Source organism: Hermetia illucens, chromosome 6 (genome assembly GCF_905115235.1).
Source record: "Hermetia illucens chromosome 6, iHerIll2.2.curated.20191125, whole genome shotgun sequence".
NCBI lineage: Eukaryota > Metazoa > Arthropoda > Insecta > Diptera > Stratiomyidae > Hermetia > Hermetia illucens.
In genome coordinates this window covers 69,800,930-69,814,022 of record NC_051854.1, presented here as the reverse complement: position 1 = coordinate 69,814,022, position 13,093 = coordinate 69,800,930, and the positions used below count along the sequence as shown (strand labels likewise).

The 13,093-nt window shown below is 43.0% G+C and overlaps 2 protein-coding genes across 2 annotated transcripts; both read left to right on the top strand.

The window, feature by feature from the left end:
• Positions 1-776: 776 nt before the first annotated feature.
• Positions 777-1,448, top strand: LOC119660041. The gene has a single exon (XM_038068419.1). It carries the CDS (start codon positions 777-779, stop codon positions 1,446-1,448), a length of 672 nt encoding a protein of 223 aa, XP_037924347.1.
• A 246-nt stretch (positions 1,449-1,694) lies between these two features.
• On the top strand, positions 1,695-4,007 carry LOC119660039. The gene has a single exon (XM_038068418.1). The coding sequence runs from the start codon at positions 1,695-1,697 to the stop codon at positions 4,005-4,007; it is 2,313 nt and encodes a 770-aa protein (XP_037924346.1).
• Positions 4,008-13,093: the final 9,086 nt, after the last annotated feature.

Below are 13,093 nucleotides of genomic sequence, written 5' to 3'. Positions count from 1 at the left end.
AATAAAATGTTGAGATCAAGGAAAGTGATAAAGTATTGTTCGAATCGCACAAAAAGAACTATGTAAGCAGTAAGCTAAAATTAATAAGTGCATCGCCACATTGGTCTACTTTCGTACAAATCAGTATTAATTACTACAACATAATAGCAGTTAAAAAAAAAATGCTGAACATGCACTTGTGCCAGAAATGAATCAATAGGTCATGTAAACAAAAATGTGTAAATTGTAAATTTCTTAGTTATAAGATTTCTTGTATAAAAACGAAGTGATAGTAATAAACCATGCGACAAGCCAAAGAAAAGTGAAAAGCAGTATTTTCTTCTTGCTTCCTTCAGCGTACAATAATTTGAGGATTATTGTACCTATCCCGGTAGCCATCAACAATTTAAGAATTGTTGAATAGATATCAATTTAAGGATTGATATCTGCCCATTTTTACATGGTCCTTCGAGCCGGATATCTGGTCGAGACAATATTTTCAGACATCCTACACATTCAGTCAGTCTTCGATACTACCGCATATTACAATGGCTCCGGGACAGGCAGAACAAGGAGGTTCAGCATCCACAACAAACGTGATCAGCGAGCAACGACACAATCTGGAGGAAGTTCTACGTCTGATTCGGAACTTCAAGAAGGATTCGAGGACGCGATACAACCTACAATATTTTCAACACCGAGAGAAGACGCTAAAGCGAGCATGGGCGAACTGCGAAGCCTTGCACTGAAGGGTGAAGGCCGTGAGGGCTCAGGATGCCGTACTGCTTGCGCAGTTCATGAAACAGTACGAGGAGGTCGAGGATGCCTGGGGCGAATGTTCGGTGGTATTCCGTCAAAACATTGCCGGTTACATAGCTGCGGAGAGCAGTCAACGTCCAGCAGTTCAAGAAGCCCCAGATGCAGGCGAAAACGTAGTAAGGCTGGAAAGGATTAAAATACCCAGCTACGGCGGCGACTACACTCAGTGGGCAGCATTCCATGACTTATTCAAGGTCATGGTGCACGACAACAACAAATTAAGTGGTGTACAAAAGCTTCAGTATCTTCGTGCGTCGGTCAACGGCGAGGCAGAACAATTGATACGCCACCTCACTCTAACAGAGACTAATTATGCGGCAGCATGGAAGTTACTGAAGGAACGATACAACAATAAGAGGGCCATCGGGAATACCTACATGAAGGGTATATGGAGTTTACCGACCAGCACACCAGTTAGTGCGATATGTGTCAAGCGCATATTGGACACGACCGAGCAATTCCGTGCCAATACTGAATCATTGAGAGCAGATTTAGTCGACCTAATCATGGTGTACATCCTGCAACAAAAATTGGACAATGAAAATAATTCTGAATGGCAGAAATTTATTGGTTCTTCGAACGAGATACCAACTTTGAATCAATTCACGACCTTCTTGCCTCAACGGTTCACAATACTGGAAGCAGTGTAGATTACCCAAAGCAAGACGGTGAAAGTAGGGGCACACTCAGCACAAGCAACGGGAGCCGTCTGCCGAGTATGCCAGGGCGTTCATCGAATTTCCCAATGCGACACATTTCTGAAATCAGACATAGCCAGACGACGAGAGTTGGTAGCATCTTTGCGGCTGTGCTACAATTGCTTGCACGAGGCTCATGCAGCCAGGAACTGCCCATCACGCGAAGGGTGCAAACTGTGTGGAAAAAGGCATAACTCAATGTTACACCAAGCATCGTCGAATAGAGCTGCATCTTCAGCTTTGCCGAATCCAAAACAACAAGTCTCATCGCTGAATGCTATCAACAGTGGCGTCGAAATTACGGCTGTTCTATTGGCTACAGCAAGGATTCGAGTAAAGGACAGCCAAGGAACGTTCATTCTTTTGCGTGCATTGGTCGATCAAAGGTCCCAGCGTTCGTTTATCAGTGAAGCTGCGGCGCAACTCTTACGGCTACCACGTCGAGCGACAAATCTGACAATCAGCGGCATCGGGAGTCATTCAACGAGCAGCAAGGGAGCGATATCTGCTCAATGTAAAGAGAAATGGTCGACAGGGTGTTTCAACTTATCTCTTGTAGTAGTAAACCATATAACGGACAAGATTCCCCAGTCCAAGACACCATGTAAGATAGCTGAATTGAGACTGGAGGACTTAGCTGATTCATCGTATCACATTCCGGGGAAGATCGACGTCCTCCTGGGTGCTGACTTTTATGGCGATCTATTGGAAAAGGGCGTAATCCGGATAAAGAATACCAAAGTTTTGGCTCAAAAAACCAAAATCGGTTGGATCCTGTCCGGGCCTGTTAACCAAGTAACACGAGCAGTAGAACCTTCCATCAGTATGGTTAGCATCGAACAGCTAGATGCTGACATACGAAATTTATGGGAACAGGAAGAGTTGCCACAAGAGCGAATCCTCACCCAAGAGGAAACAGACTGCGAGAGGCAGTTCATCCGAACTACTAAGAGGGATCCAACATCTGGCCGATACATAGTCAGGCTGCCGATTAAGCCTGACATGAACCCCTCGATCCTGCCGCATCCGTCATTAAAAGACGCTGTCATTCGCCTCCGCCAGACAGAGACAAAACTCGAACGGAATCCAGAGCTCAAAGCGCAGTGCAATGCATTCCTAAAGGAAAATCTGGAATTGGGACATATGAGCGAGGTCCCGTCCGCGGAAATTTTTTGCAAACACTCATCCTACTTGCCACATCATGCTGTAATTAAAGAGGACAGCACAACTACGAAAGTTCGCGTCGTATTCAATGCGTCCCATAAAACGTCCTCCGGCACCTCGTTGAACGATATCCTAATGGTGGGACCAAATACGCAATACACCATCTTTAAAATATTGCTGCGATGGAGGAGGCATAAATACACATTGGCTGCTGACATTGAGAAGATGTACCGACAGATACTCGTGGACAGTCGAGACTGCGACTTACTGCGAATTGTTTGGAGACCAGAACCCCAGAACCCCCCCCGGCTAAACACAGTAACTTATGGCACCGCCAGTGCTCCCTTCCAAGCAACACGTACACTACAACAGGTCGCTGAAGACGAGCAATTCACGTCACCATCAGCAAGTGAAAGCATCAAAAAGGACTTCTATGTAGATGACTTGCTGACCGGATCCTCGACCATAGAAGGTGCAACGAAATTGCAAAACGATATCGTGACCGTTCTCAAAAAAGCTGGATTTAATATTCGCAAATGGTCCACGAATTATGATGAGGTTCTGAAACATGTAAGCACCGCTGACTGGGAAACGTCTGACATAGTCAATATCAATCTAGAGAATACCGTCAAGACATTGGGTTTGCAATGGATTCCTAGAGACGACATATTCACCTTTAAAGTGAAACAGCCTTACATCTCAGCGAACGAGCCAGTTACGAAACGAATAATTACATCCAATGCTGCAAGATTATTCGATCCGCTTGGTTGGATCCAGCCCATCATAATAGTTAGCAAGATATTTATCCAAAAGTTGTGGCTACAGAAACTGGATTGGGATAAGCCCGTACCTGACCAGTTGAAAATCGAGTGGCTGACCTACATGAAGGAGTGGCCAGCGTTATCACAACTTAAAATACCACGATACATACAGACGTCTGATCGCTGCAAGGTAGAACTCCATGGTTTCTGCGACGCGTCAATGGCAGCTTTTGCAGCAGTGATTTACGTTCGAGTAATACATCCGGATGGCACGGTATCTGCAAACATATTAACATCGAAATCGAAAGTGGCACCTTTAAAGGTACAGTCAGTACCCCGGCTAGAATTGAACGGTGCCGTCCTACTATGCAGATTGATGAAACACGTGAAGCAAGCCAGCGAATTCCCTGCCGACACAGCTGAATTTTACTGGACGGATTCGACCATTGTCCTCGCTTGGTTGAGTGATCACCCAGCCAGGTGGAAAACGTTCGTAGCAAATAGGGTGAGCGAAATCCAGGCTACGAGCAACTCTAGTCAATGGAGACACATCGATACAGAGTGGAAGCCGGCGGACATAGCGTGACGGGGAGTGACTGCTTCTCAGCTCCTCAAAAGCGACTTGTGGTGGAACGGACCCGAGTGGATGCAACACAAACCAATCAACTACTCGTCAAGGGCAATCGACATTACCACAACACTCGAGAGGAAGTCTGAGACCTCCTGCAAGGTTGCGAAGTTCACTTTCGACGATAGTATACTGGGGAGGTACTCCGACTTCGCAAAACTGACTAGAATTGTGGCATATTGCCTTCGCTTTAAGTCACCAACTATTGCAAAACCTGCAACCCTGACAACTTCGGAATTCAACAACGCTGAAATGGCTTGTGTACTGCTATCCCAAGCACTATCTTTCAAAGATGAGATAGAAAGGTTGGACAAGGGACAACCAGTTCCAGCTACTTCAAAATTATTCCAGCTGGCACCGTTCACTGATTATGAGGGGATCCTCAGGGTGGGCGGAAGACTGCGATACTCACTATTATCGGACGATCGTAAGCATCCAGTGATTCTAAGTCCTGACTGCAAGTTGTTCGAATTGATCGTAAGAGCATACCATTTACGCACTTTGCATGGAGGCAATCAAGTAACCCAAGCAGCAATCAGAAGACAGTACTGGATATTGCAGTCTTCCAAATTTGTAAAAACATGCATCCACAAATGCATAACCTGTTTTAAATCAAACGCAAAGCCAGGAGAACAGTTAATGGGAGCGTTACCTGAAACAGGAGTCACCCCTGGAAGAGCCTTCAAAACCTGCGGACTGGATTTTGCCGGACCAATGCAACTAAAATGGTCATCAGGCAGAGGCGCTAAAACGATGAAATCCTATATAGCAGACCAAGGCCATTCACTTGGAGGTTGTGAGTGATCTCTCTGGACAAGCCTGTCTTGCAGCAATCAAACGATTTGTTTCCCGGCGCGGCTTGTGCTCGGATTTGCATTCTGATTGTGGTACAAATTTCGTTGCAGCCAGTAAAGAAATAAAACACCAATTCATGCAGATGATGAAAACCGTTCAGTCCACGGTAGCTAACGACAAAATCACCTGGCACTTCATACCCCCGAGCAGTCCTCATTTCGGAGGATTATATGAAGCTGGGGTGAAGTCAGTCAAACTGCACCTGCGGGAAGTAATCGGTGAAAGCTTGTTAACAATGGAGGAAATATATACGGTTCTCACCCAGATCGAAGCAGTTCTTAATAGTCGGCCACTCATGCCCATCAGCGACGACGTTAATGATCTGGAAGCACTCATCCCCGCGCATTTTTTTGATTGGCGAACCACTCATATCAATCCCGCAAGACACCCCGAACGAAGAACTAAACCTGCTGAAAAAATGGAAACTGACACAGCAAATTGTAAAACAATTTTGGAACCGGTGGTCAGATGAGTTCATCTCAAGGTTGCAACAAAGGCCAAAATGGATGAAGACAAAGCCGAACATGGAACCCGGACAACTGGTATTAGTCAAGAGCGAGAATTATCCTCCATCAAAGTGGCCATTAGCTCGTATCACTGAGGTTCATCCTGGTGCAGACGGTCTAGTTCGCGTAGCAACAATTAAATTATCATACATGGCCGTATTACCAAGAGACCAATCGTCAAGTAAGCGGCTGTACCTATTGAAGACCACCATCCAGTGAACATTCCAGAGGGTTCTAACAAGAATGGACATGCCTCCGCGAACAAACAGGACAGTCAACCCACTAATGTCAACCGGAAACGAAGAACTGCTAAGCCAACCAACGAACCAACTACGAGGAAAACATGCTGCCAACGATCAACCTCACCTTTCAATTGTTGTTTTCTCATGTTGGTCATAGCATGTCTCCTCCAATCGAAAAGTACAGCATTGAACATAACATCAATTCCTAGTGGAATATACATCGAACATCTAGGATACGCATATACTAACAGGGGAATACTCAGGATAAGTCTAACGATACCATGGAATGACGTCAAAAACGATAGCATAACTGCAACATCAGTAGCCGAAAAGATAAACAAACTATGCCGCTTAGGACGCGTCGCTACATCGGAACTACAGTGTGCAGATCTCAGCCAAAAACTACAAGAGTTAAATCAAACGATGCAACTTCCGCTTCCCACCACAAAATGATACGACATACCGTCAACAAATTAAATGTCAACTAAATTATGCTAATGCTAGTAAATATTAATCAAATATAACAAATTTCTCAAGTTTGTCTTGTTCTATAATATGTACTTCAGACATATGTAGGTGGGCGGAATGTTCGAATCACACAAAAAGAACTATGTAAGCAGTAAGCTAAAATTAATAAGTGCATCGCCACATTGGTCTACTTTCGTACAAATCAGTATTAATTACTACAACATAATAGCAGTTAAAAAAAAAATGCTGAACATGCACTTGTGCCAGAAATGAATCAATAGGTCATGTAAACAAAAATGTGTAAATTGTAAATTTCTTAGTTATAAGATTTCTTGTATAAAAACGAAGTGATAGTAATAAACCATGCCACAAGCCAAAGAAAAGTGAAAAGCAGTATTTTCTTCTTGCTTCCTTCAGCGTACAATAATTTGAGGATTATTGTACCTATCCCGGCAGCCATCAACAATTTAAGAATTGTTGAATAGATACCCATTTTTACAAGTATAGTTGAAGTTATTTTACTTTGCTAATTCGTATCTGATTCCTCTCCTGCGAATAGTTGACCAAGAAAATGCATTAAACGACCTATCGAGAAATAGGCAAGGATTCTTGATGCATGGACGGAATCAGAATGTAAGTAAATAAGTCCATGCAAAACAAACACGTGTCTGTATACCAAATATTAGCACCCTCACTGGAAAGACTGAAAAACTTGCAAGAGTCCTTCCGAAAAGGCGCATCGATATCTGCGCTCTACAAGAAATTCGATGGTCTGATGCCAAAAGTTGCCGCATAGAACACGAACGTGGTAAAAATGGTTATAAACTTTTGGTAGCCCATACACTCAACAAGGTATCGGCATTGCCATATTAGAGGATTTCCCTGATACAATTAAAGATGTGTTGAAATTCACCATTATATCAGCTGATAGCAATTTTCAATTCTTCATCTATTAAGTACCATAAACAGGTCGAGCTGATGCTGAAAAAGATGCCTTCTGGCAACTTCTCGATGCAAAGACCTGTAACGTGTAACCTGTAATGATCATGTGGGTAGAAAGGCGGACTGCAAAAAGTGCTATGGGGGAAGGCTTTGGAGGGCTCAATGAGTGTGGTGAGCGTGTAGTCGGTTTTGCAGACACTTATGATCTTATACCTGTAAATACATGGTTCCTTCCTAGATTTTATGGTGGGAGTACTAAACGCAAATCGCCGAGATTTTATCACTAACTGCAAAGCCGCTCCCTTTGAAACCTTCGCACCTCAAGATCGGCTGTTAATTGCTGTTTTGCGAAACAAGCCACCGATAAAATAGCGGTCACGATTATCTCACTTACACAATTGTCAATCATTACGATTGGAAAAGAAACATGGTACCAAGTTAAAAGATCATCCACAAAGCGAACTATGCAACCCTCGGGGTTACTAAGCCAGGTCAGCTGTTCATCAAACGAGATACTTGGCTTTGAAATGACAATGCTTTAATGAAATGCTTGGGATGAAAAGAAATGCCTCTACAACAGGTTTCTTCACGTTGAAACGCTGGCCAATTGGCAAATTTACAAGATTCGCAATCGGGAAGTAAAGAAAGCAATCGGTATTACTTGAGCAGTCCGCTGGAAAGAATTTTACGATCAACTGGACACCGGATATGGCGAGATAGATCTGTATGGACTAGTGAAAAGGTGACACCAACACACACAAAATCTCGAACACTTCTGTTGGGTTAATGCCTAGAATGACCGATAATCCGCGATGGATAGATTGCGAGAATATTTCGAGCAAATTCCAATGGAATAATTTGTTCATCCTCCACTCCCACAAGCACTGTTCATATCTTAAGAAATTCCACCTGCCTCCGCCCCTGAATAAAACTATTGAAATTGGATGATCTGGATGCAATCGCGAGGCTTTCAAATACCCAATCTAGCAAATCGACTTCATCGTGACTATACAATCGAAGATGACTTTCTCGCAATTTTTCAATGATCGTCACAACCCCATATCGCTCATGAATATCCTCATTTCGGATGTGATCAAACCGTATCATGCTACTAGTCCAACCGAACATCTTCATCTCCATTACCGCAAGACGCCGTTCATTGTCTTTCATAACGGGCCAACACTTAGAACCATAGAGGGAGACATCGCGATAAATTTTGAATTTGAGACCTTCGCTAATATCTCCATCATAAAGAACACCAGTTGTGGGACACCACTTCATTCGGGTTGAGTTAATGCGTGAAGCAATTTCATAATGAAGTCCTCCATTATTTGATTACATTGACCCGAGATATTTAAATTGCTCAGTGCTAAGTAGGCCACTGCCGTTGGCACTGATTGTACCTGTTTCATGGGGATTGGTCGTCGAAAATTCAGTTTTATTCAGATTCAATCTGAGACCGTGTTGAATGAAGCGATCATTCCATTTTTGCACAAGTTGCTCGAGATCATTTTTGGATGTCTTGTGTGACGGTGCCTATAACAAGGACAAAAAGGGGTAGTGAGATGGCGGTTTCTTTGTCAACCCCAACAGAGACACAAAGCAGTTTTGATACTCTGAATTTTACTTTTCGGATCGTGATAGAGCAGATGGACTAACATTTTGATGGTATGGGAAAGTAATTAGAACATTCCGCTGGATTACCTTTTAAATCAGATACCTTCCTGAATAAGCCGATTGAAGAATTCACTGAACCACAGTATTGGGATGGAGTTCTTCGTTTTCTAAACCTCAGATGCGATGTCGTCAAGTCCTGTTGCTTTTCTTGCTTTCTTTCGTTACATTTCTTAAGTTGCGCAGACAGTTATGTACCTGTGAATTAACGTGGATACCTGTCTCGGAGACTTAATCCCGTAGTCTTCTTAAGACACGGATTGATTTTCTGACCACAGTCAGAGCCCCGCTGTGACAAGCAACAACGGTACCAGCCTATACTCAGTGCATGGCTGCGCATTCGTACTGCTGGATGCAAAACCTAAATAAATCTCCACCGAACCAGGGAATACGGCGCCCCTGTTGAAAGTAATATCACGTTTAACGCCCGAAGGGATCTGTTCGCTCGAAAGCAACCACAACGTCCATGAAACTTCCACTGGCGCGCCAACTGCAACGACCGAGCTAAATGCACATACAACATCCCGAAGTATGTCAATTCAGGGGCTATCTGTGTTCCATGATACGAGTGTACTCCTGGTAAGTTTCGTGACCTACTGTCACTCCAGATAAGTCCCCGTGTAGACTCAGGTCTGATCACCCTAATTACGTGATTAGGCATTCGCCTACTGTATTACGACTGACAAGTCAATGTGAAACAACGTCTCCCGGTGCTACTATTATGGAAATTCTCCTCGGCCACTTGGTTTTGATTCGGCCGACAGAGTTGCCGGCCCATCTTCCTCACCGCCACCTCTGAGCACCAGTTGCACTGACAGGTGGAACTGCTACAAATGTCGGCAATGCTTGTGGAACTGGAGGATGGACAAATTCTTTAGTTGAAATTTGCTCGAAATATTTTCCACATGTATTCCTCGCCGCTCGATTGTCGGTAAGAAAAGTACCGTTCTTGTCATTAATGTAACAATAGGGTTTCGTTATCCTGTGTACGTTCGTTTCTGTTTTTGGCGAGTCGATACAAAAATTCTCTCGATCTTTGTAATGGAGTGCTCGGTGACAGCGATCGTTTTCTTTGCTTCCAGGTTGGCCAGCGTTTTGTGGTCGAGAAACTTATGTTTTCAAGGACCTTCATTTTAACATTGTATTTCCAAATCCAAATATCTCGATTGATGAGCCACTCCTCGAGAGTTGCAGAGGCTGCTTTATGGATCGTGTCTTTAATTAGGTTCCACGATTGCTGCACATTTGTAATAGTTTGTAATCACGTAAATGAGATCATTTCTACATAAGCCTACGCTATGCTCTAGCTCTACTTCGTATCAGAGGTTCAGGAGGTAAGTGGCAAGTCACTTGGAACTTACACAATGCGGTTCATATTTACATACTCAAACATGAATTCATTCATTTCAGCTTAAAATCATTGACCCCAAGGGTCCGGGCTATCGATTGTAGATGACGTCCATCATACCTTTTTTTCTTGTGACAACCAGACAACATTGTCGAGGAGATGCTTAGGAGTGCTGAAGGGTGTAGCGATGTTGGACATTCTGCTCGTTGCAAAGAGGATGGAGCTAGACTGGTGAAGGGGGGATACCACGGAGTTCTTTAAACTAATGATTCGCTCCTCCTCTCCCCTCCCGGTGGTGAAAGGAACTAGCTGACTTGAAGGCTCCTCATATTTGGTTGGTAGTTGTTGGTGTACGGTTTTGGAAATCTAGCACTGTGCGGTGACATATTCAGCTACTCAATTCCACAAAGGGGGTTGTCCGGTCAATTTCAAAACTTTTGGCTATATATATACATACCTACATTCTATATATATACAGACTTCATGTAGGTGCATCATTCTGATCTGTGTAAGATTTTTGGACCGTGTAGTTTGCGAAGTCTCAATTAAATTTTGCATATTTTGACCCCTTACTAGTCCATTCCACAACTAATGCTGAAATCTATGAATGTGTGAATTGTGAAAGTTCTGAGACCCTTCATTTGATACCCCACACTTGTGTATTTGGAAAAAAAGAATCTGCATCCACCCTTTGTATGTATGAGGAGCCTCACGTTAAACTTTGCGTTAATTTATGTCACTCATTGTAGGTTTGGGAAAGTGCAAATAACAGAGAAACAAACAGACTGTAAACAGGTTTTGGATAAGCGTCCCAGGCTCGTTTGTCGTTTCCAAAGGTTTTGTGCAAACCAAAAAATTCAGTCTTTTTTTGGACCGATGCTAAGGAGAAACAGGTATTTATTTACTCATCGACGGCATGTAACTGTCAAGCGCACAGACGTGTTAAACTAAAAATTTGTTGTGTATATTTTGCCGCATTTTGCACCAAATAAGATTTATGGTAGCAGTGCTCCTTCGCAAGACATATGTGGAAAACGGTTCAAAAGTGGTGATGTTGATAAGGACCGCGGAATGCCAAAAGAGATGCGGACATTTATATGTTCATTCCAGGCATAATTGGACGAATATGATTCGCAAATACAAAACAACTCCCAGACTAGCAAACCGTAAGCTAACAACTTGTTTCGGAGAGCTTTCGAAATGGCGGGGGGAGGGGGAGATTTGAAAGATACTAGATGGGCAAATCATGGCACAGAGAGTGGGGGAGATGCGAAAAAGAACCTGTGTAATTTTGCTCGTACGATACAAAAGGAAGTCGTTTTTGCATCGAATCGTTACTACTGATGGAAAGTGTATCGTATTTAAGGATTGCAAACGGAAAAATCATAGATAGACTCAGGCACACCATCCACATCGGCCGTAAGGTCGAATCATTTTGGCAGGAAGACGATCCTCTGTGTTTGCTTGGACCAGAATAGGGTCGTCCGTTACGATCTTCCAAAATTCGTCGTAATTGAATGATTTGAACCGTTCGTTGGTTGAGATATTAACAGAATACCAAAAGAAGCAACACGAGATCACTTTCCTTGTTTGGATCGATGGGTCACGCTGTCGCTGCGCAGCGCTTTGGTTAGTAGAAAGGTGTGAAAATGAAATGGTTGCAAATGCTACAATAGAATGGAGTTGCGAAACGGAAAACAGGATGCTGATTGAAACTGCGAAATGATGCTGATTGAAGCTAAAGTGGACGACACGTTCCGAGGAGAAACTAACAGTTAACGACGCCGTATTTGCTGAGTAAACAGGAGCGGCAGTTGAATTGTTCATAGGTGAACGTCTATCACACGTGACAACTTAGGCTTCAAGGTTCTTTCGCTCTTCTCAGAAGCAGACTGAAAAACTTGGGTACATAAGAACTTTCCTTAAGCTACTATAGCAACGATATTCGATACGGATCTTTGATGCAACAACCGAAGGAGATTTAGCAATGACGGTAAAGATCGTTGGAGACTCACTTGAGCGAAAGAAGAACTGCCATGAAGAGCAGAAAATCAAGATATGTTATCATCAAAGCGTTATTTCATATGCGCACAACATGAGGAATCAGAGGTCCCAAAATCAAAAAGATAAACCATAGATCAGTGCAGGGAAGAGTGTCGCAGCGACACTACAGAACTGAACTACCGCTGATACTAAGGTAGGCATTGTAAAAGAACCGAAAGATTGGAGTGATCTATTACAATTGGCTCCGAGAGTGAAAGACCTGTGTTGTGGAGCAGCGGAGAAAAAGATGAAATCACGGTGTGCTTCCTGGAGGAGGTGAAACTAGGGGTCAACAATATAAACCTAACTTCTTGTGGATCCAAGATATATCGTTATAATGAATCAACACATTCACAAAGTTGCCAAAGCAGTCGCAACATTCTGTATTATTGAGTCTGCGCTTGTGTTAATTTTTCTCATTGAAAATTTATTCATGCATACACTTTTCCGATAATTCATGAACCTATGTATGCTCATAAGGTAAATGAAAAGTTTAGATTCATCAATATTTAAAGACCTGACTTCTATTTTGCAGGAAAGAAAGGGAGCGGATCGTCTCTCTGTTTATTTCATGAATAAATCCTCAAGAAATCTTTCTATCACCATCGCATTAAAATGTGCATTCCTTCCATGCATATTTCCATTCAAAATAAATCATAACTGTCTCTTCTGAACGGACTAACAGCAAAATAACCCGAAGTCAATTCCTCAACAATATACCGAGCGTTTCTAGCAAACGTCTCCATCCTTGCGAACATTCAGCGCACTATAGAGCCTTCGCGTACCCTTATTCTCAAACAAAACTCAATGTTGTCAAGTTTAGTGCAAAAGAAGATCAGGCAGACGGAAAAGTGAATTACCCTTATCAGTCCATTTTTCTTATTCGATTTTCGTCCTTTCTCCCAAGAAAAATCTACACGCAGCATAAACATGGTGCTTACCTGGGTACAGTCATTGCTTGTAAAA